The following is a 24,930-nucleotide window of genomic DNA, read 5'->3' on the forward strand; positions in this document are numbered from 1 at the left end:
TCCACACTGGCTATACCAATTTACATTCCTTTCAGCAGTGCAAAAGGGTTCCCTTTTCTCCATATCCTCACCAACATTAGTTATCTCTTGTCTTTTTGGTAACAGCCATTTTAACATGAGTGAGAGAATATTTATTATGGTTTTGATTTGCATTCCCCTGATGATTAGTGATGTCGAGACTATTTTTTAATGAGATTATTTTATTTATTTATTTTTTTTGCTATCAAATTGTATGAGTTATTCATCTATTTTGGATTTTTAACCACTTATCACCTGTATAGTTTACAGATATTCTCTCCCATTCCATAAGTTGCCTTTTTATTTTGTTGATTATTTCTTTTACTGTGCAAGAGCATCTTAGTCTGATGTAGTCCCACTAGTTTATTTTTGCTTTTGTTGTTTATGCTTCTGGTGTCATATCCAAAAACTTGTTAGCAAAACTGATGTCAAGAAACTTTTTACCCTGTTTTCTTCTAAGAGTTTTATTTTTTGAGGTCTTATATTTAAGTCTTTAATCCATTTTGAGTTACTTTGAGTGTGGTGTAAGATAGGGGTTCAATTTCATTCTTCTGCATGTGAATATCTGATTTACCTAGCACCATTTTTTGAAGAAACTATCCTTTCCCCATTGGTAATTCTTGGCTCACTTCTCTAATATTAGTAGACCATATATACATGGGTTTATTTCTGTGTTCTTGCTTATATTCTGTTTATATGTCTCTTTTTATATCTGTACTATATTGTTTTGATTACTATACCTTTGTAACATAGCTTGAATTCAGGAAGTATGCTGCCTCCATCTTTGATCTTCTTTCTCAGAATTGCTTTGGTTATTTTGAGTCATTTGTGGTTTCACACAAATTTTAGAATTTTTTTTCTATCTCTATGAACAATGCCAATGGAAATTTGACAGGGATTACATTGAATCTATAGTTGACATTAGGTAGTAAATATATTTTAATAATATTAATTTTTAAAATTTACAAACATGGATATCTTTCCATTTCTTTGTAATTTCTTCAATTTCTTTTATCAATGTCTTGTAATGGTCGGTGTATAGACCTTTCACCTCTTTGATTAAATTTATTCCTATTTTGTTTTGGATGCTACTGTAAATAAAATAGCTCTTTGTTTTTCTTTTAGATATTTCATTGTTTATATATAGAAACTGATTATTGTGTGTTGATTTTGTATCCTGTTACTTTACAGAATTTCCTTATTTTATCTAACAGTTTTTTTGCTTTTTCTTTTTTCAAGTAAGGATTTTCTATAGACAAGATCATGTCATCTACAAATAGTGTTACTTTTTTCTTTCTGGTTTAGATGGCTTTTTTCTTGTATTGTCTAATTGCTCTGGCTAGAACTTCTGGTACTATGTTGAATAGGCATGGTGAAAGAAGGTACCCTTGTCTTATTCCTCACCTTAGAGGAAAAGCTTTCAGCATTTCACCATTGAATGATATTAGTTGTCATAGAAGGCCTTTATTACATTAAGGTTTGTTCTTCTATACCCAATTTGTTAAGAGTTTTTAATTATGAAATGATGTCGTATTTTGTCAAATGCTTTTTCTGCATGTATTGGATGCTCATGTAATTTTTATTTTTTATTCTATTAACATGGTATATCTTATTTATTATTTGTATATGTTGAACAATTGTTGCATTCCTGTAATAAATTCTTCTAGATTAAGATATATGATCTTTTTAATGTGCTATCGAATTCTGTTTGCTAGTGTTTTGTTGAGAATTTTTGCACCTGTATTCATCAGAGATATTGACCTCTAGTTTTCTTTTTTATATGGTCCTTATCTGGCTTTGGTATTGGGATAATAATGGCCTTGTACAATGATTTGGGGAATGTTCCCTTCTCTTCAGTTTTTTGTAAGAGCTTGACAGGGATTGGCATTAATTCTTCTTTAAATATTTAGTAGAACTCACTAGTGAAACCATATGGTCCTGGGCTTTTCTTTGATGGAAGGTTTTTGATTCCTTATTCAGTCTCCTTATTTATAATTGATTTGTTCAGATTTTTTACTTCTTTGTGACTCAATCTTTGCAGATTTTCTGTCTAGATGATCTATCCATTGTTGAAAATGAAGTATTGAGGTCCCCTGTTATTGTATTTCTGTCTAGTTTTCTCTTCAGATCTGTTAGTATTGGCCTGCTATTTCTAGATACTCCAATGTTGGGTCATATATATTTATAACTATTATATCCTCTTTAAATGACCACTTTATCATTATACAATGACCTTATTTGTTTCTTATTATAAATTTTTTCTTAAAGTCTATTTTGTATAATAAAAGTATACCAACCCTGCTATTTTCGTTTCCCACTTGCATGGAATATATTTTTCCACCCCTTCACTTTGAGCCTATGTATGTCCTGAAAACTGAGGTGAGTGTCTTATAGGCAGCATATAGTTGGGTCTTATTTCTTTTATCCATTTATCCACTCCATGACTTTTGATTGAAGAAAATCCATTTACATTTAAAGTAATTACTGAGAGGTAAGGACTTACCAATGTCATCTTAATAACTGTTTTCTAGTTTTCTGTATTTCCCTTACTCCTTTCTTCCCCTCTTGCTGTCTCCCTTTGTGAATGAATGATGTTCCATAGTGACATGCTTTGATTTCCTTACCTTATCTTTAGTGTATCTACTGTAGGTTTTTGCTTTGTGGTTCCATGAGGTTTACATAAAACATCTTATAGAGATAATGGTCTATTTTAAGCAGATAACAACATTCGATAACATACAAAAACTTTTCCCACACACACATCCATTCTTTTGATGTCACAGTTAACTCTTTTTATACTGTACATTCATCAACAACTTATTTTAGCTATAGTTATTTTTAAAACTCTTATCCATTTATCTTTTACTAGAGTTAAGTGATTAACACACTATAATTCAGCATGAGAGTATTCTGAATTTGACTATATATATATACTTACCTTTAGCAGTGTCTTTTATGTTTTCATGTTACTAATTAGCACTCGTTCATTTCAATTTGAAGAACTCTTTTCAGTACTTCTTGTTAGGCAGATCAAGTGGTGATATACTACCTTAGCTTTTGTTTTGGGAAGGATAATTTCAGAAATCCACTGATAGCCTTATGAGGGTTCCTCTGAATGTGAGGGTTTTTTCTCTTGCTGTTTTAAAAACCTTCACTTTGTCTTCAATTTTAAACAGTTTTATTATAATGTGTCTTGGAAAAGATCATTTTGGGTTGAAATTTTGAGGAAACCTATAAGCTTCATGAACTTAGAACTTCTCTGGCTTTGAGAAGTTCTTAGCCATTATTTCTTTAAATAAGCTTTCAGCTACTTTGTCCTTCTTTTCTCCTACTGGTACTTTAATGACGTATGGATTATTTCTGTTAATGAAATCCAATAGTTCAGATAGACTTTCTTCACTCTTTTTTTATACTCCTCTGACTGAATAATATTAAAGGACTTGTCTTTTATTTCACAGATATTTTTTTCTGTTTGATTTGATCCACTGTTGATACTCTCTACTGTATTTTTCATTTCATTCATTGTATTCTTCAGCTCGATAATTTCTGTTCGGTTCTTTTCTATTATTTTTATCTCTCTATTAAAATTCTCATTTTGTTCATGTATTTTTTTCCTGATTTTGTTTCACTGTCTTTCTGTATTTTTTTACAGCTTACTTATTGAGCTTCCTTAAAACAACTATTTTGAATTCTTTATCTAGAAAAATCACAGATCTCCATTTTGGGGGAATAAGTTACTTGAAAATTATTGTATTCCTTTGTTGATATCATGTTTCCTTTATTTTTCATGTTCCTTGAAGTGTTGCATTGCCATCTTCATATTTAAATTGATCACCTCCTCTAGTCTTCACTTACTGACTTTGGGAGACATATACATTCTGCTAGCCATATTAGGGATTTTGAGTTTTTCTCAGCCCTTTTCTAAAGATACACTTGCTCCACACTTCTTGTTCCTTCGTGGGGGAAATTCTGAAGATTGTATGCCTTCTCTCAATTCTTCTAAGCCAGGCCCAGTGCAAGAGCCTCTTGTTTGCTTTCTTTAAGGTAGTGCTAAGTGCTCATGTTTGTGTTCTTCCTTCCATCTCACAGAGTTGGGCCAAGTTTTTGCTTGTTGGGAGAACCATCAGGTGACACACCCCTAGCAGCTTGAGGGCAGGCTTGCTGATGGAGTCTGAGAAGCTGTTAGTAGGAACCACATCCCTTGATATGTTCTATTTTGAGTCCTAGTTGCTGTTTTCTCAGCTGCTCACTACCTCTCATTTGGGCAGTTCACAAATCTCTATTCTGGATGCAGAGAGAAAGATATGGGCCTTATTGGCAATGAACTACAAGGCTGGGGAAGCCAGGAGTTTAATCACAGGCTCTGACTTTCCCTCATAGGAGAAATTTTGTGTTGAGAAGGTCAGTCTTGGCACTGAGCTGTGCCACCTTGGGAGATAGATAACATGGGTAAAATGAAACTACTGTTCTTCTTAGCTTCTGCAATGCATCTGATCTTCAATTTCTTTCTGCCCTAATCATATGCTGGAATTTCTCTGCTCAACTCCCAGACCTCTGCAAAAGTACTTTCATTCATGAGTGATTGTCAAAATTGCTCTTCTTTGGGGAAAACATGGTAGAAATCTCCCCTGTCGCCATTTTGATTTCAAGATTTTTTAACTCGCCATTTGGATCAGCTGAAAGAAAACGTAGAAAATTAAATAACTCTTGGAAAACTAATACTAAATTTGAGAAAGCAAATTTACCTTGATAGATTTTTGCTGATAACATTGCTACCAAAACGTACAATTGTTATTATAAATTTTAGATTTGAGGCACTACAGTTCCTAAAACCAGGGTTAATGACCTATTCTTATCTATAGACCTTCTATAAGATAAAAACACTTATTCCACTTAACATTTTCTTGATTTCTTCTTTAGGGCTCAAGGGCTTGAATATGCATGGAAGTAGATGGTGATGATTATATCAAAACATTATGAATGTATTCAATACCAGTGAACTATATACTTAAAATGGTTAAAATAATAAATTTTGTTATGTGTATTTTACCACAATTTTTTAAAGTTCTTGAGTGTAATGGAAAAAAATTAAACACAAGTGTTCTATTATAACTCATAATTTGTAAACCACCCAGAATCTTTATTCTTCATTTAATACACCATAGCTTAAATGAGGTTCAGTCACTAATGAAGGATGGGCTTATTTTTTCATCACAATGAAAAAACAAACCACCCCTTCCTCTGGGCAGGGAATTTCAAAACACAGAGTCTCTCAACATTGAATTTATGCACTATCAGCACATTAATACCTTCAAAAAAGTCTTTATCTGAACTCTAGAATTCCCTGTGAGAATGCTCAATCAATTCTGATAGGGAGGATGACCTGAAAATGTTCTGAGGGCCTCAGCCAGAGACTATGTAAAGGATCAAGCAGCAGACCAAGAAAAGAACTCTAATCAAAATGTAATGGAGCCACATATATCAGAATTGGGAAACTCAGCTTATAAAGAAGAGCATGAGAAGAGCTCCTAGCAAAGAACTAAATGATAAAAATGGAGGCGACTGCAAATTCTCTGATTCTGCAACCAGACATAGGATTTGCAGATAGTGATCTTCAAGAAACTCCTGACTCTAGATCATAGATATATGAGAAATTTGAAGCACAGCAAATTCTTGCCACTATTGCCATTAAGATCTTGATGAGAACAAAACATCAAAATTTCAGAAGGATCACAAAGAGAAGTTGATCAGTTTAAACCATGTGGTATGGAAGGAACTTGAGGAACAGGTCAGTGGATACTATCTAGTAACCTACAAGAGCATGGTACAGGGGAGAACATAAAGACCTCAAAATAACTAGAGAGTTAAGACCACTACAAGATAATAAGACTTTCTTAGATGGAACAGAGTCTGAAAAGGACTCTAAAAGTGAAGCCATTTTAGATACAGATTGGACAGGAGCTGGAGCTGAGGAACTGATAAGAAATTCCAAGGCAAGAAATCTGTACTCCTACCAGCTCAGCAGTGTTGTCAGCCATAAGGGAGCACTCCCAAATTAGGCTGTTACATTAGTGATGGGTTCAAAATCAAAGAGCAAGTTTGGTTCTAGAATAACTAGAATCCAAGAAGTCTCTGTGCTGAGTGAATGAGATATGAGCTGTTACATTATTTTTTATACAAACAAAGTCTTTAATATACTTTTGGAAACAGCAGAGAACTCTTAGCCACTTAGTATGTAAGTGAGGAGGACCATTTAGCAATGGTGGTGAGATTTGTGGGCTGGCATGCATACATATTCACTTCTATCGTATTGCCTTTTTCTCCACCTAAGAAGTACGAACCTTACACAAAAGCACTACCCAACATCAAAAGGCATGAAACCGCCTGCTAATTCTACAGGAACCCTTGGCTTTATGGTTTTACCTGATATGTCTCCTTTCTGTATTCTATGTACTTAACCATGTTATTATTGGATATATGTATTTCTGGGTATATATTAAGTATAGACCAGAGACTAACCTAAAGGTGTTATGCAAATTTATTGTCTGCATATTTAAAATGTTTCATAAAATGAATCAATTCATATACATGAGAAATTGCACATGTAACCAAGAGTTTCTGATCTGTGATTAATAAAGCAACTGGAAACCCATATCTTTATATAATATTAATAGCATATTATCTTGTTTTCAAAACTTTTTTAATTTAAAAACATTTTATTAGTGTGTTACTACTTTTTTATTTGCATAATAGCCCCCAAAAAATAAATTATTGGTGCTTTGTCCATTGTAAACACTATGAGCACTTTTTGTCAAAGTAAAAAGCAAACAAATAGCTCATATTTTAAAAAATATTTTAAATAAAAATAACTTTTTAAAGTTTATGAGAATGACACTTAGTTACAATGACAAAGCTAAAACAAAGCTCCAGTGCCCCTTGGCCCTGTTGCAGGGCTTTCCTTCTAGACCATGCTACCTTTATGGTTAGCACCACGATATAGCCTCACCTAAGTGGACAAGCATGTGAACATCTCTTTTTTCAAGTTGGCCATAGTGAGGTATCCAAAGCCATGTTCCTGAACCAAGTTGGGATGCTCCCTCCCCCCACACCAAAAACATGGTAGGGCCTGTTTGGACAGGGTGTTGTCAACATCTAATGGAAGGCTAACATTAAAGCCAAGCTGCTGCTTACATTTGTGAAGGATGTGCACTGAACAACCTTTAAGGTAGCCACTTGTATTGTAGATATTATAGGTTAGGTTTATATATTTATTGTGACAGTTTTCTGGCCCAAGTATCTTGAAAAGGGCACACAAAAGCCCTGTATGGGCTATAGGGAAACAAAGTCTGCAAGAGCATCAATGCAGTAAGTTGGCTAGGATAGGATCAGTAAAGAAAACACATTGGTATAGAAAATGGCCAAGCAGATGTATGATGATCAGGACTAAGGCTGGTACCCAAGAAGTGGATGACGAGTAAGTGAGAGATGAAGATGAGGAGACAATATATGGAGTCAGTTCTTCTGAGAAGTTGGCTTGTAAATGAGGAACGAAGAAATGAAATAGTTGAAGGAGAGCAAAACAAGGGAAGGCTCTTGTTTTGGTTTTAAGAATAGGAGACAATAGAGCTTCACTGTGTGATGATGAGAAGATCATGCAGAGAGGGAGAGAACAATAATGCCAAAAGAGATAATGAAAGGACTGAAAGTAAAGTCCATGAGAATGCAAGAGGATGAGACAAAAGGAGGCAAGGATGGGAAAACAGCAGGGTTATAGATGGATAGAACAATGAGGGCCTTTCCTCTCATCCAATAGTTCATCTTGCTCAGTGAAGTCATGAGAACCATGGCTGTCAGTAGTTATGTGGTGTACAAATCCACTAAATTGATCTATAGGAAGAAACGTACTCAATCAGAAGAAAATGAGTTCAAAGGATAGGGCGCCGACCTCTGAGAAGCTAAAGGGGAGAAATAGGATAAAATTATGAAGGATCCAAAACCAACACATTTTCAATGTTTTTCTTTTCACCTTTCAGGTGGTTTTTGCTCTTACAGACTTTGTATTAGAAAATCTTGGAAAACACTTCGTAGAGACACCACCTATGGACCTACCTACTCTGTATCAAGATATGTCATGCAACACCCCCCTGGTATTTATCTTAAGCACAGGCTCAGATCCCATGGGTGCATTTCAGAGGTTTGCCCGGGAGAGCGGATATTCAGAACGGTAAGGTCACACTGTGCAGTTTTATCAACTAATATGAACATCTCCTTATTAAGATTTGTATTTTATGTTCCTTCTTTGGAGCATGAATTCCTACATTCAGATATCCCTTACTAAATAAATTAAATACATTAATATTTCACTATGTATGTTGCTAAAATGGGGTCAAAAATCATAAATACCGACTCTGAGTTCCAGACAAGATGGCAGAGTAGGTAAATGCTGTGCTTGCCTCCTCCCACAACCACATCGAAATTACAACTAAACTAAAGAATGCCTATCATTGGGAGTTGCCTAAAGTCTAACTGAACAGAAGTCCTACAACTGAGGACACAAAGAAGAGGCCACTTCGAGACTGGTAGGAGGGGCAATGACATGAAACGGGCTTGTTCCACTTCTGCATGTGGCAGTGAAGAATCAGTAGAAATATCTTAGCTGCAGAGCAAGGGGTCCCAGCCCTACACCAGGCTCCCCAGCCCAGGATTTCAGTGCCAGAAAGAGAGGTCTCCACAACTTCTGGGTGTAAAAACCAGCAGAGATTATGGCTGAATAAGGAGGAAGTCTAGAGGAAGCCAAAGTGCTCCTCTTAAAAGACCTGCCTATGGACTTACTTGGTGTTGGGTTCACTTGCTCTGAGCTCCAGTGTTGGGGCAGCACTTCGAACATTGCCAGGCACATACAGGGAGGAACTAAGTTGTCTGGCTTCAGGGTGAGGGCCAGAGGGGTGGCTTTCTCCCAGATAGAAGTGCTGGGAGAGGACATTGTTCCTTTGTTGAGCCTTCCCCTGCCTGGCTTACAGACCCAAGTGGTGCCATATCTGAATCTCCAGCAAAACACTGTTCACCCACCTTGGTAACTCCAACTTGCAGGCCCACCCAAGCCACTTCCAGGGAATTTCCCACACAAATGGTCTGTCTTGGCTCGTAATGCAAACTTTCCTAAAATCTCTCAAAGGTCCACAAAGCCTAAACAAGTAGCATCTGGCCTCAGCGTGCCCCATTTCTATCGCTGAGTACCCCCAAACCTTGCACTAGTGGCAGCTAACCTCGATTGTGGCTTCGTCTCCGAAGGCACTTCAAAGCACAGTGCACATGGCTGCGTTCTGCCAGTTGCTTGGTGACTCATGCCAAGTGGCCCCGGCAGGGCACAGGCTACAGCTGAACTTGGCCTGAGGTGCACCCCTTCAGAAGGCACCTACTTGCATGCCCAGTAGCCAGCTTCAGTCTGAGCCAGAGCACTACCTGGGGTAACATCTGAAGATAACACACTGAAAGGGTAGACATGGCAGGCACCAGAGCCCTGCTAAAGCAGGTCCTGCTCTATAGGGTAAGGCCCTGCACAACAGCTCCTCCACCGGTCACAGCCAGTCACCACAACAAATCAGCCTGAAGGTCAAAGCCTCCCACTGATAAGCAAACAGCAACCAAGGCTCAACTACAACAGGAGGGCACACACAACCCATACAAGGCACGTTCCTGGAGCATCCAGCTTGGGTGATTGGGGAAGACTGCACTGGATCCCGCAGCACACCTACTACATAAGCCTAGTCTACTAAGACCAGGAGACATAACAGCCCTATCTAATACATAGAAACAAACACAAGTAGGCAGCCAAAATGGGAAAACAAAGAAACATGTCCTAAATGAAAGAACAGAACAAAGCTCCAGAAAAAGAACTAAACAAAATGGAGACAAGCAATCTACCAGGCAAAATTTATATCTTCTTAGAGTCAGCTAGAGATACTAGTAATCACGGGTCACCTTAACCAACTACTTCCTCTGTAGTTGGCTCTCAGCTCCAATTTTGTCACTTTTGTCCCATTAATCACTCAAAAGTTCTGTTCGGCTTCTCAGCATCTTTGACTCCTCTTCTGATGCCTCTCTCTGAGTGTGGGCTCACTGTTCTGGGTTTTCTTCTTATCTTGAATATTCTTCACTACTTTGTTTGTTCTCCAAGACTTTAAGCATTTAAAAATATATATTTTGTCCAGAGTTTTTAGCTGTTCTTAGTGGAAATATTAGTCTGAGTTCTTAGTTTGACATAACTGGAACCAGAAATTCATAAATATGAGTAAATTTAATACTAAGTGCCTCATTACTACAACTCACTTATTTTTATATGTAATATTATTTTTGTCATTTACTTCCACTTATTGAAAAAATTTCATTATGATTTCCCTTTAACAGATGAGTCGTTCAGAAAAGCAATTTAAAAAAATTCCAGATATTAAAAAATTCTTTTAAGATTGGTTTCTAAGATTTATTGTGGTCAAAGAATAAATTTGTCTTCTTGTTGAAATATGTGTCTTTCTTAGCACATGGTTAATTCTTATCGAAGTTCCACGAATACTTGAAGATTTTGCGTTTGTTCTATTCGTCGAGTGTAAAGATCAAGGTTGTTAATTACACTATAATTTTCATTGGCTGAATATTTTATATTCTTACCAATTTGTAACTTTTTTGTGTTTCATAGTCGTTTCTGTTAGAGATGTGTTAAAATTTCCACATTAATGTTGATTTACCAATTTTACCTTACCTCAACATTTCTTGTTTTTGCTTTATATATTTCAAACTTTATTTTACAATTGGTGTTTCTTGTTTGTGGGTTTTTCTGTATATCATAAAATTTTCCTTTTTATCTCCAATATGTATATTTTTGCCCCATATTTTATTTCGTGATATGCACTGCAACTGTTGACAGCTTGCTTTGGTTTAGTATTTGCATAGAGTATCTTTTGCATCTCTTTATTTTCTACCTCTTGGTCCTATTTTTGTGTTGTAAACTAAGTAGCATATAGTTTAATGATTTTATGAAAATCCAATTTGACATTTTTATCTTTGCACAGGTGATACATTTACATTTATTTAGGTATTTGGATGAATTAGGACTCTTTGGTTTGACTTCTTGGTTTACTATGTTTTATCTTCGAATTTATTTTTCTTCTTCTTTCCTATCTAATGTTAGGTTAGAATATTGCATTATACATTTTTTGTCTTTCTGCTGGTTTGGAAGCTATAGATTACTGTTATTTTAATACCGTCCCTTAAAATTCCAACATGTCCATTCAACCACAAAACTTTCTAAGGCAATAATACAGTTATTCTGTACTTCCTTTTTCCTCCTGAATACAGCAAGAACTTAGCATACATTAACTATCTGTTAATATCCTTCCCCATTTTCTGATTGTTATCTTGAATTCTTTTGCCTTTAATAGTTGCCGTAAAATATTTAAAACATACAAAAGTTAAAGCCAATATAAGTATCCATGTACCCACAACCCAGCTTAAGAAATAAAATATCATCTACATGATCTGAACCTACAGTGTGCCTCTCCCTGTTCACTTCTCTCTCATTACTCAACCTTCACTTTTCAAGGTCACTGCTATCCAGGATTTAATATAATTTACTTACCTTTCTTTATACTGTTATTATAAAAATATGAATTTCTAAATAACATGTTTTAAAATTTTGCACATTTTATCCTACTTCTCTAATATTATTTATCTTTTCTGCAACTTTTTTTGCTCAGTATTAGTTTGTATGACTCATCCATATTGACATACATAATTCCAGTATATTCATTTGAAAGGCTATATTGTATTGTATGCAATTTTATGAATATATTATAATTTAGATAACGAATAAGAATGATTACAGTATCTAAATAGACCAATATTTTTTAATTGAATTCATTATTTAAAACCTTCTCAGAATTCGGAATTTATTCCGGCAATGCAAGGATGGTTAAAATATTGAAAATAAATTAATGTAATTCACCTCTTTAAAAGATTAAGGGAGAAAACTCTTTAAGTAAAGGAGAAAACTATCTTAACAGATACAGAAAAAGCAATTGTTAAAATTCATCATGGTTCATGGAAAAAAAAATGTCCTAGTAAACTAAGAATCTGGAAATCATTTCTTAGAAAGATAAAACCAGAAATAGGATATTCTTTTACTCTGCTAAAGGTATTTTTAAAAATTTTTAATGGGTTGAACAAGGTCACAAGACATAAAAATCAATGGTATTACCATATAATAACAATAAGAACTCTCATTCATTGCTGGTGGAAATGCAAAATGGTATAGCCACTTTGAAGACACTTTGGTGTTTTCTTAAAAAACTAAACACACTCTTATCATTCTATCTAGCATTCATACTCCTTAGGATTTACCCAAGGAGTTGAAAACTTATATTCACAAAAAAAACCTGCACACGGATGTTTGTAGCAGCCTTTTTCATAATTGCCATCTTGGAAGCGACCAAGATGTCCTTCAGTAGGCGAATGTATAAATAAAATATGGTACAATAAAGTATTAGTCAGTGCTAAAAAGAAAGGAGCTATCAAGCCATGATAAGAGACAGAGGAACTTTAAACACATATTACTAAGTGAAAGAAACCAATCCGAAAGGTTTATATACTGTATGATTACAACTATATGTCATTCTGGAAAAGGCAAAACTATGGTGACAATAAAAAGAGAACACTTAGAAATCAAAAAGAAAAAGATAGGTAGGTGACCCAATAGAAGAAAGGGGAGAAGAAGGGGAGATATAAAAGCGAATAACCAAATGGCCAATAAATAAACCTATGAAAAGGGGAAACAATTTAAAACTTCGATGAAATACCACTATATATTTGCCACATGTTAGCAAAGATGTAGAGAAACATGTACTCTCATCTACTACTGGTAGCAGTGTGGAATGATGGCATCACTTTGGAAAACATTTTCACATTATAAAAAGTTAAACATGCACATACTCTGTCAAACAGCAGTTCCACTCCTAGGAATATACACAAAATGGAGTGCACATGTATACCCAAAGACATGTTTGAGAATGCTTATTGCAGCATTGTATGCAATAGCCAAGAACCAATAAACCAAATGTCCATCAGGAGAAGAATAGATGAATAAACTACAGTGTAATCACACAGTAGAATATTATACAGCAATAAAAATTAACACAATAACACACAATAATATAAATTAATCTAAAGAAATAATGTTGATTGAAATAGACCAAATACAAAATGCATATACTCTAAGATTCCATTTATATAAAATTCAAAAACAAGCAAAATTAAACTATGGTGTTAGAATTCAAAATAGTTGTTACCCTTGAGAATGAAGAAGGATACTAATTAGGAGGATGCTGGTTCTTTTTTTTGTCCTAAGTGGTGGTACATGTGTATTTTCGCCTTGGGAGAATCCAGTAAGCCATACATGAATGATTTGTGTGCTTTTTCTATATATATGTTAAACTTTAAGTTTTTTAAAGTTTTTAAAAACTGATTTATTGTGTTGGAAGTCAGGAGAAAGAATTGGAGTAGAAAGGAGCATCGATGTATCCGGAGTGTTGGCGAAGTTCTCTTCTCAACCACAGATGTTCATTTGTAATAATTCATAGAGCAATATGTTTGGTTTTTTGCACTTTTTTGTATGCGTGTTATAGTTAAAATGTTTTTTAAAAAACAAGAAAAAAACATCTGTACATCTATCAGACTGAGGATTTTAAATGTGTACTAGTTCCAGGCAACAATCTGTTATTTAAATTTCTTAATAATTGCATTGCTTAAAAAACCATTAAACAGCATTTTGTTGTTGTTTAATTCAGGGTGCAATCAATTTCACTGGGGCAAGGACAAGGACCCATTGCTGAAAGAATGATCAAAGATGCAATGAAATTAGGAAATTGGGTATTTTTGCAAAACTGTCATCTTGCTGTTTCTTGGATGTTGGCAATGGAAGAGCTAATTAAAACCTTCACAGATTCAAGTATGTTGAACTCGTAACATTTGCATAATAATACCATTTTATATAGACTTTCTTGTTGAATCCAATTCTTATAATAAATATTTATTGTAGCCATTGTATTTTCCCATAGTAAAGAGAAGAAATTTGAGACGTAGAGAGATTTAGTTAAGTTACACAGCTCAGATCCAAAAAAAAGGTCTTCAAACTCCAGGTTGAGAGTTCAATCCACTGGGTCATTTCTGTTTCATGTCGCTTTCATTTGGAAGCCTTTTTAAGTCAAAATAGATTTTATATAGGCATGACAAGAAATAGAAACATGAACTTAAGACAAAGAAGGAAATTAAACCTTTCACTATAGAATGAGAGAAGTAGTGTTTTACCACTTTGTAACCTCTGTAACTCACATGACAACTAACCATCACATTGTGCCTCATGGCCACACACCACCCCACCCCCCAGGTATGCCCAGTATTATTCATAATAGCTACCACTAATTATAATATCACTTTATTTTTTCTTACTCAAGAAAGTATAATGGGTTGCAAAGAAATAAGAAGTAGAGTTAGAATCTATTTATTTTTAAATGTTAGTATAAAAATAATTGAAACCATAGGAGCTACGATATTGGTAATAAACAAGGTAGGCCCCCCATTTCACTGCTCTGCCAGGAGGCCATGGGAGAGAACCACCTACGTAGGATATCCAGAGCCCTCTCTCTGGGGTCTTCCTTTGTGCCCTGACCACAGAAAGCTTTCTGGGAAGGTGAAGGTTATTCTACTGGTCTTGCAAGTGACTTTACTTACCTATTAAGGTAAAGAGCTGCTCATTTACAGAGTGGCCACCCTGCTCTGATTGCCAGCTTCACACCCTTCTCCTAAAGACCTCTCACTTCCTGGTTCCCCCTTACCATGCCTTCTGCAAGCTGCTGCTAACAAGGATAAAGAGTCATTTGAATCTACTATCCAGAATCCCCACTCTTTCCACTCTTCTGCAGTGCAGCTAAAAGATGACCTGCTTCCAGTCGAGCCTGTGGCTTAATTCTATTTAAATGATTAAAGAAAAATGACAAGAAGGCCTTCACTACTGTTTAGGGATCCTGATGATTAGGATTGTAATTAAGGAAAAATGCTAGGGAATGCTTCTAAAAAGCAGTGGTACTACATGAACCTTCAGAATATGAAGATGGGGTTAAGTTTCATGATGACCAGGATAAGTGCATGTGCCAGTTCTTCAAGGGTGGGTGGCTATGGAAGCCAGCAGCAGTTATTGATGGGTTTTAAGTGATCGCAGCTCAGTAAAGCTTAAGTGGATAGAAAAATCCTCCTCTGGCCCTTGTTACAATCAATTATTAACTTAAACATTTGAGTTCTGATGTTTAACTTGAACTAGTATAAAATAAAATACATTCAAGTACTAAGCTGTAAAGAGAAAATGAACAAAGGATAAAAAGAAACAAAAACTCTGGACTTGAAATTTTAAGACCAAGTGGAGTTCTGCCCCCACGACTTCCTAACTGTACATATTACAGCTCCACTCTAGGCCTCAGTTTCCCCAACTATAAAATTGACTGTATCGCTTAGTTGCTAGAAGTCCCATACTAAGAAGATTTCTAAGGTTCCATTCCAGCTCTAAACTTCTATGATATCTATGAAAGTTAAGGTCTTGATGTTTTAGCAATTATAAGAGAACAAGTATGAGAAGAACTATCTTCCCTCATCGAGCTTATTTTCTATGAAGGTAGAGAGGCAATAAAACTGCATGAAAAAAAAAAACCATCTAATAGGAAAGTAAGGAGAATCAGAAAGATCAGGATGAAATGCAGGTAGGAAGAAAGGATAGCTAGCAATTTTAAATGGTATAGTCTGGGTAGACCTCGTTGAGAAGGTAACATTTGACTAAGACTTGAAGAAAGTGAAGAAATCAAAGGAAGAACATTCTAGACAGAAGGAATAGCTAGTACAAAAGCCCAGGGAGAGGGCAAGTCTGGCATGTTGGAGAAACACCATAATATATGTGTACTTAAAAATCAATGCCAAGAAAGTCGTTCTTGACTATTTGGGAGGATTTATCTAGGGTGTTACTCAAGCCAGCAGCCTGTCTTGAGATTTCTGGAGCTCCTGTTATCAAAGCTCGTCTTGGCTGTAGGAATCAACTGAGAAACATGTCCTTTATCTAAAAGCTACGTGTGAAAATCAACTCCCAGTCTTAAATTTTTAGTCCTTGTATCATTATGTCTTCTGCTGGTCTTGATGTAGTCCCCCCGTTTCTAGAACTCTTTTTGAAGCATTTTTGAAAAAATACTTTGAAAAGTGAACACTCAGGCTAATCTAGCGGATATAATCTTGGAACTTCCATATTACTTACTTAGTGATCAAAGTATTATACTCTGTGTGTTTTTCAGTTGTTACTGCTATGAAAGCAAAAATTCTTTCTATGTCGGTGTTCCTATTTTACAGGGCACCAATGAATGTGTGCTTATGCTGGGAGGAAACTAAAAGGTGCCCTTTTCTTCTAGTGTGTTTAGTGTTTGTGCAGGCTTGCTTAAAACCTGGTCTGTAAAAATCAGTTCATTAGGTCTTCTGTTGGGGTAAGAACTCTGCAATTCCTTCTTCCTGTCAAAATCTTCTTACCAAGGCAGTGTTCTACTGGTCTAGCTTGGCAGGAATAGAAAACAGCAAACAGCTTTGCTGGCCATCTGTCTGCTTTGACTTAATACCTTGGCTTAATGTTTGACAGAACATTATTGACCAGAAAACATGGTCAATAATGGTCACATCTCTAAAAAAAAAAAGAAAAAAGAAAAAAAAAAACATAGCAATTCAATTCCCAATATGTACCTTGGATTTTTTTTAAGTAAAAATAAGAATCTGTGCTAACTTTTCACTTAGCAATTCTGTAAAGGGTGGGCTATGGAATAATAAATTTTAAGTTCCATGCCAATTCTATAACATTTCCTGTTACTGTTTTTCAAAATTGAAAGAATGAGGTATAGGTTATGTTTTCTGTACTGACGTGGCCCTTATTAAATACTTTTGTACCATGGGGGGGGGGTGGAAATAATCCTTGGATGATACCTGTGATTCCCCATCTCCATTTTAGACCATTTTACAGTATACTTAAAGTAGATAAACTAGTCTATAAATAGAGCTTACAGCAATTTTTGCTACCCTATAATAATTACTTCTTACAGAAAAGTGTTATTAAGACCGAAGCATTTTCTTTTTCTATTGTTTTGTCTTTTTGTTTTTTAAACAGATGTTATTATCAAGGACAGTTTTCGACTTTTTTTAAGTTCCATGCCTAGTAATACATTTCCTGTTACAGTTCTTCAAAATTCTGTCAAGGTAATGTATGCACATGATTGGAACAATGTGGAGTGATTGGCCTCAGAGTGTTCACCCAACAGATCCAAGGAGCTCAGATCCCATGCAGGACCTTGTCAATGTCTGTGAGACCCAGGTGGAGAGATGGGGGTATCTCTTCATCTGATAGTGAGCAGGGAAACAGTTTCCCAAGGCACTGCCCATCCTTGTATTCCCTAGTCCTGATACATTCAACTCTTACCCTCTTACTCTCTACCGAAAATGTCAAGGGTGCAGAGTGTTGAGAACAGAATCCCTCCCAAAGTTAAGGGAATGTTTCAGCATTTGAGAGACAGGAAGACCTACAGATTTCTGAATTTCAGTGCCAGAAGTTTCCAGTATGTGAGAAGCCTTTGCATATGTTCACCCGGGAATGATCAATCACTAGGGAAGCCTCTTCCCCTACCCCCCGCCTCGTCCTACCCCATGGCATCAAGGCAAAGTGTGAATTATGCCCCATGATGGGATCATTGGAAGATCCACTGCAGAAGACCTGAACATACTTTCTGGCACATGTTTGGAAAAATAGACACCAAATGGAAGTATCTGAGGTTCTTGTGCAGGTGGTTTACCCACTCACTGTAGGTCTGACCCTACCAGGCTCTGTTCTCCCAAGACTGAGGCTGAGCAAGACACAGAGTAGGCACCAACATTCCAGGAATGTCCCATGGGCATTGGTTATCTACATTTTCTCAATGGTTTCAGTTTATAAATGTTATTCAGAAATAATGCAAATCTATAAAATCACCCTTTCTGCCACGTATGTTCCATCTAAATCCAGGTAACCAATGAGCCTCCAAAAGGCTTACGTGCGAATATCAGACGAGCATTTACTGAAATGATGCCTTCATTTTTTGAAGAAAATATCCTTGGAAGAAAATGGAGACAAATAATATTTGGCATTTGTTTCTTTCATGCAATAATCCAGGTACACTCAGTTCTGCTTTTTAATAGAAACAAGAAAGTGTGTTTTGTTAAAATTTTAAAAAGTGAGAATTAGATGAAAGCTTACAAATAGCATTGTGAAACACTGAGGGCCTCATTCTGTGTCTGAACCTATGTAGTTTTAACTCGGTTGCTGATCTCTGTGCTCCCCTGGCCTCAATACCTCACAGCCTCGCCTTCCTGCTTTATTCTGATCTTGCTACAAAACACCATCACCTGAATGAATGCAGTAGGTCAAACTCAGAAGCTCAAAACTGATCTCAGCTAAATGTGTATGTAGCCAGAACAACACGGCATGACTGAAGAGCCTGAACGATGAGCAGTCTCCTTAGAACAGTAGGGGATAGCTTTCTCCACCAGAAGGATGATTAGTGTTAGTATTTTTATAACATAAGACTGTAGTTGAGTTTTTTTTTTTTTTACCTATTTTGATGAGGAAACATTTTATTTTACCAGGAAGAACAAATGTTCTTTGACAGGTTTATCACATTTCCAGTAATATCAAATTTTCTTTTAGAAATATTGGAGAGGGGCCAGTACTAGATGAAGAGGTGCTCCTTGTTTAATGGGAGCGAAAGTGAAAGCCTAGCTGGAGTGGAACTGTGTGACTTTAACTGATTTTACAGAACGAGGCTGCCTAACTTCTATAAAAACCTTTTCATTTTCAATATTTTATACAAAACTAATTTTAACAAATTTTATTTAAGACTGTTTTCATTTTCCATTCCAGGAGAGAAAAAAGTTTGGCCCTCTTGGTTGGAATATCTGCTATGAATTTAATGACAGTGACAGGGAATGCGCTTTACTGAACCTCAACCTTTACTGTCAAGAAGGAAAGATTCCCTGGGATGCACTGATTTATATAACCGGTCAGTACGCGCACATGGCAAGGGCATCCGGCTATGTACCACACACAGCTATTGGTTTATACTCACCTGGTCCATACAAAGATGATGTCTTCCCCAGTGTTTGATGATGGTGGTGATGACTTCTGATATTCCCTTTGTGAAGATAAGACCGTGATCAGAATATCATAAGAATATTTACACATAGAAAAATGGGGCAGATGTTTCTTCCAAATAATAATAGCAAAAACTTATATAGCTCTCACTACATACCGACAATTATTTTAAGTACTTCTCATGAATTAGCAGATTTAATTTTCACAACAAATCTGTAAGATGAGGACTGTTATATGTCTATTTTACACATAAGAAAACTGAAGCATACTGTTTACAAGTAGTGGAGCCAAGATTTAAACCCAGGCAGTCTAGCCTCCAGATTTTGTGCTCTTAAATTCAAAAGAATATCAACAGTAACTGTAGAGACCTGTTGAGTCAGATGTAGTTGTGAAAAAAGGAGAAATATTTCAGGAATTACAATTTCTAGCAAATAGCATAGCCACATGAGATCTTATGGCCAAAATTCGATCCAGTTTGGACCACACAGGTCCAAATACTGAAGAGATTTACACTGGGAAGTGGAGAACAGAGAGAGCTCTGGAAGGGGACAGAATGGGAATGGGTGGTTCTTGCTGGTGAATAAGGGAGATGTGGAACAGCAGAACAGCAGAGAAGTGTGAGGTGATCTAGAGCCTTGAAAGGCAAATGAAACCTCGGAACATGTTTGAACAGAGGATAATAAAACAACAGTGAAAACGGATGAGAACTAATCCTCACGGTGGACCAAGGGTGAGGGGGTGGGCATGGAATTTGGGAGACTACATTATACTTCTGCCCCCAGCCACACCAGTGCAGCCGAGATTACTTAACAAAATGGTACTATGGACAGACTTGTTCTCTTGCAACTTCTACTCACCCTGAATTTTCCGCTTCCTAGTTTTTTTCTCCCTTCCTCCACTCCTAGAACGCTTGAATTTTGAGGTTACCTCAATTTCTAATGCTATGGAAGTGACTATGTTTTTAAAAGAATAGAAAGGAACTAGATGAAGATATATCCACTCTCACTACTTCTGTATTCAACATTGTCTTTGAGGGTTCTAGCCAGGGAAATTAGACAAGGAAAAGAAATAAAATCACCCAGATTAGAATGGAAGAAATAAACCTGTCTTTATATGCAGATGACATGATCTTGTGTATAGAAAATTCTAAGAAAGTCTAAATTCACACACATACACATATGCACACATACACACACCAAGCAGAAGTAACAAATGAGTTCAGCAAGGTATGGGATATAAGATCTATACATAAAAATCGACTGCATTTCTATACACTAGCAATGAATAATTAGAAAATTTTTTTAAATTTCCATTCACAATAACATCAAAAAGAATAAAATGAGAGACATAATATTATTAAAATGGCAATATTCCCTAGACTCATCTTTGTATTTAACACAATCCCTATCAAAATCTCATCTGGCAATTTTGTAGAAATTGGCAAGCTGATCATAAAATTTGTATGGAAATGCAAAAGGCTCCAAGTAGCAAAAACAATCTTAAAAAAAAAAATCAGAAGAGTTCCTTTTCTCAATTTCAAAACTTCTGCAAAGCAACAATAATCAAGATAGTGTGGTACTGACATAAGAATACACATGTAAATCAATGGAACAGAACTGCAAATCCAGAAATAAACCCTTTATATTTATGATCAACTGATTTTCAACAAAGGTAGCAAGACAATCATCCACAATGATGGAGAAGATAGTCTTTCAACAACTGATTCTGAGACAATTAGCTATCCAACTGCAAGAGAATGAATTTGAGTCCTTATCTCACACTATACACAAAAATTAATTCAAAATGAGCAATATACCTAATTGTAAGAGCTAAAACTGTAAAACTCTTAGAAGAAAGCAAAGTAAATCTTTGTGATCTTAAATTAGGCAATGACTCCTTAAATGATGCAAAAAGCACAAGCAATAAAAGAAAAAAAAATAAAATGGACTATCAACATTAAAAACTTTTGCATTTCAACAAATATTAAGAAAATGAAAAAGGAAAGCCACAGACTGAGAGAAAATATTTGCAAATCATATATCTGATGAAGCAGTTGTATAAAAAATATGTAAAGAATTCTTACAACGCAACAGTAAGAAGAAAAATGATGTAATAAAAAAATGAGCAGAGGTTTCAAATACACATTTCACCAAAGAAATATAAATGCCCAATAATCACATGAAAAAATTCACAGTAATTAGGAAAATGAAAATTAAAGCAACTTTATACCCACTAGGATGGCTATCATAAAAAAGACAGATAGTAACAAGTGTTGATGATGACACAGAGAAATTGGAATTCCCATACATTGCTGGTAGCAATGTAAAGTGGTGCCACTGTTTTGGAAATTTTTTTTCCCCTCTTTAATTCTCCCCTCCCACTTTCATCCCTGACCTGCAGATGTTGCCATCTCCCCTTAAGAACTGGATCTCTGAAGGCGGGGCATCTCCTCCCACACGCTCACAGAGCATACTTGGGCTCTGGCGCACCCGGGGCCTGGCACACCCAGGGCCTGGCGCACCCGGGGTATGGTCCATGGCTCCACCTGGGGCACAAACCCAGGACCTTCTGTGTGTAAACAGACGTACTAGCCACTACACTGTGGAGCCAACCCCTGGAAATTTTTTTAAATAGACTTACCATATAACCCAAAAATTCTACTCAGTGTATATATTCAGGAAAAATGAAAACATGTACGTACAAAAAAACTTGTAAACAATGTTCATGACAGCATTATTCATAATAACCAAGAAGTAGAAACAACCTGAATGCCTATCGACTGGTGAATGCATGAATAAAATGTGGTATATCCAAACAATAAGATATTATTCAGCTATAAAAAGGAATAAAGTACTGAGATATGCTACAGCATGGTTAAGCCTCAAAAACTTTATGCTAAATAAAAGAAGCCAGACACAAAATACCATGTTGCATGATTCCATTAATATAAAATTTCTGGGAAAACCAAGTCTGCACACAGACAGAAAGTATATTAGCGGTTGCATGGGGCAGATGTAGAAATGGGTACAAGATCTCTTTTGGGAACTGATAAAAATGTTTAAAATTAGATTTTTGTGATGGTTGCACAACTTTGCATATTTACTAAATGCTAGTGAACTATACATTTTAATTACATATTAATACATATATTACACATTTTAATTTATATGTAATTTCATGTGAATGTTATGATTTTTAGATTATAGCTCATTAAAGATGCTTTTTAAAAGATAGGTGTAAAAAAGGCAATGCTGATTGATATTTGCTAAGGATGGAATTTTAGGCAGTCACTTATGGATTAATCCAGAAAATACTGATTAGTACTACTATGATAGTTGCTACAAATACAAAGATAACATAGTTCCTGCCTACCAAAAATTCATGGGGTAGAGAGTGGAGATAATGAATAAATTGTAACATATTATGATAATTACTAAAATAGAAATATATGCACAATGCTGTGGGAATTCAGAAGGACCCACTCACACTGTCTAGAGGAATATGGGTAAGTTCCACCAGGGATGCAACAATTGAGCAGCTGGGCTCACCAGGAGAGGAGGCTGGAGAGCACGCTGTGCAGAGAGAAAAGTGATGCTTAAAGCCCCTAATGTTGAGGGTGGCATGACTAGTTATCGTGAGTAGTTCAGTAGAGTTTAACCATAGTATGAAGATGGGTTGTGCAATAGAAAAGAGCTTTATCTCCCACAAACTAAAATGATAAACTGGGGACACATCCTGAAAGACCCGTGTGTATTGTTAATAAGTTTTGGCTCTTCCTTATAAGCAATGGCAATTATAGTCTTTTAGGCTGGCAAGAGGTACAAAATTTATAAAGCTATAATAAATGCAAAATGAAGGATTGAACAAGAGGATATTAGCAATATGAGGTTGGGGGTGGGGAAGGGAGACCAGACAGGAGAGAATAAACAGAAATATTGAGGAGCTTTTAAATATGAGACAGTTATTTAGAATTAAGGTTTTGTGTAGGCTACAGCAATACATAAGCCCATGAGATAGATCTGAAAGTGGGCAAGGACAAAGTGGGCAAGAACAAAGTCAAACCCAAAGCTTATCCAGTTTGTAGTGCGCCATCCCCAAGCCAGCCCATGGGAACTGGAAAGGAAGAGAAGGGGAACCCACCACAACAGGATCTGTGGTGCTGGTGCCAGGACAGGTGGTGGACCTGGGTCGACACCCCCTCCCCAAGATCCCTCTCCTGAGAAGACCAACCCAGAAGACTCCTTTCTAAAAGTGAGACTAAAAGTGAGTCATCTACCCTGCATCAAGATGGCAGAGTTCCTTGTGATCCAAGGAGTGGTCCAAGAAAAGGGTAAAGCTAAATCTTAGTGGAGAAGCACAAAGTCTGCTGATTTATAAGGAAAATGTTTCTGTGCTCTTTTCAAAATGCAGATATTTTAGTTTGAAACTTTTAGTTTGAAACTCTTTCTAGAATAATATACTTTGCGGTAACTCTTTCCTCTCATCGCTGACTGACTATTGGAGTCTGAGAGTCCCCAGCCATCTTCCTTTCTCAGACACTATCATGTAATTGGAGAAAACTGAGTTTTGCATTTCCATCCAGCTCTAAGGATGCAAGGGCAGCTTCAAGTTATGCCAAGGCTAAATGGACTGATCACAAAGATTTAACCCAATTTTGTGTTCCAAGGCTTCCCAGAAGGTGACCAAAGAATATTCCCAGGGAAATGCAGCAACATCTCTTCTTCAGTCCCTCTTAGAATTGCTAATAGGGGGCCTCAGCTCCTTGACCGTCATCCCTGGTACCTACTTCCCTCCCCTCTCCCCGAATGGCTTATCCAAGACTGACCAGAGGTGCTTCAACAGGAGAGAGAAGATAAGTGTCCCTACAGGGGGTGCAGGAAGAACATTGCTATCTTAGAGGAGATAAATTATTGAAATTCCAAAGACTGAAATAACTTTCACTTGACCAATTTGTCAGCTTGAAAAAGAATGAAAAAACTTTCTTTCTGATATAATGGAAGAGATGGAGATGAGAATGAATTAACAGTTAAAAGATTCAGAAATTGACAATGTCAGTATCATCAGTAAATTTCTTCTGGGAACACTACAGTATTGAATAGTTAATTGTAGCAATGAATCTGGAATTTTTCCAAAGAATTATATCAGCAGTAGATTCCATTCCAATGCAGAATACATATCACTCTTGTAATTTGGGGATGACAGTAGAGCATGCTGAAAGTAGCTCTCTATGGAAAGATAGGATACCAATAAGTTTAATTCCCCGTAACATAATTTTTGTGAGGCAAGTTGTCACTTTTACCTTGAATCTATCTTTCCTCTCTAGATTAATATCAAAAATGTATAAGGTATGTATGGAGCTCAGACACCTTGTTGTAAATGTTTTCACTTCATTTTAATCATTCTTCCCCCCACCAAAAGCAATGTTTCATGGAAAGTATGTATGTTTTAGAACACTGCAGTCAATAAGAGACTCAAAATCAATATTTCGAAGCAAAAAAAAAAAAAAAACAGGCAGAAAAAAGAAATATGTAAACAAAGCTCAATGGCTTTAGTTTCAGTCATTGGAAAAAAACTAATTAGGGTAGAGTACATATACTAGATTTTTTTCTGCTTTTTTAATAAATTGATTTTTATTCTCTTTTGGGGAGGTAATAGAAGGAAACTCTATT

The 24,930-nt window shown here is 36.1% G+C and overlaps 1 protein-coding gene and 1 long non-coding RNA gene across 9 annotated transcripts in view; one reads left to right on the forward strand and one right to left on the reverse strand.

Annotated features, from left to right (window-relative positions):
• Positions 1-24,930, forward strand: part of DNAH6 (dynein axonemal heavy chain 6) — a 233,798-nt gene that overhangs the window by 180,787 nt on the left and 28,081 nt on the right. For all 8 annotated transcript variants that reach the window (XM_036224313.1, XM_036224314.1, XM_036224318.1 and 5 more), the window contains 5 exons: positions 8,052-8,242; positions 13,854-14,014; positions 17,249-17,337; positions 18,137-18,283; positions 19,031-19,169. In XM_036224313.1, the coding sequence (XP_036080206.1) occupies positions 8,052-8,242; positions 13,854-14,014; positions 17,249-17,337; positions 18,137-18,283; positions 19,031-19,169 (727 nt within the window). The remainder of the gene's footprint in view (positions 1-8,051; positions 8,243-13,853; positions 14,015-17,248; positions 17,338-18,136; positions 18,284-19,030; positions 19,170-24,930) is intronic.
• Positions 1-24,930, reverse strand: part of LOC107506364 — a 60,287-nt gene that overhangs the window by 16,733 nt on the left and 18,624 nt on the right. Inside the window, exons 4-5 of the long non-coding RNA XR_001595906.2 lie at positions 19,236-19,301; positions 2,957-4,694 (exon numbers count right to left, since the gene is read on the reverse strand). This is a non-coding gene — a long non-coding RNA (uncharacterized LOC107506364). The remainder of the gene's footprint in view (positions 1-2,956; positions 4,695-19,235; positions 19,302-24,930) is intronic.

This window comes from Rousettus aegyptiacus, unplaced genomic scaffold, assembly GCF_014176215.1.
Source record: "Rousettus aegyptiacus isolate mRouAeg1 unplaced genomic scaffold, mRouAeg1.p scaffold_m13_p_7, whole genome shotgun sequence".
Taxonomy (NCBI): domain Eukaryota; kingdom Metazoa; phylum Chordata; class Mammalia; order Chiroptera; family Pteropodidae; genus Rousettus; species Rousettus aegyptiacus.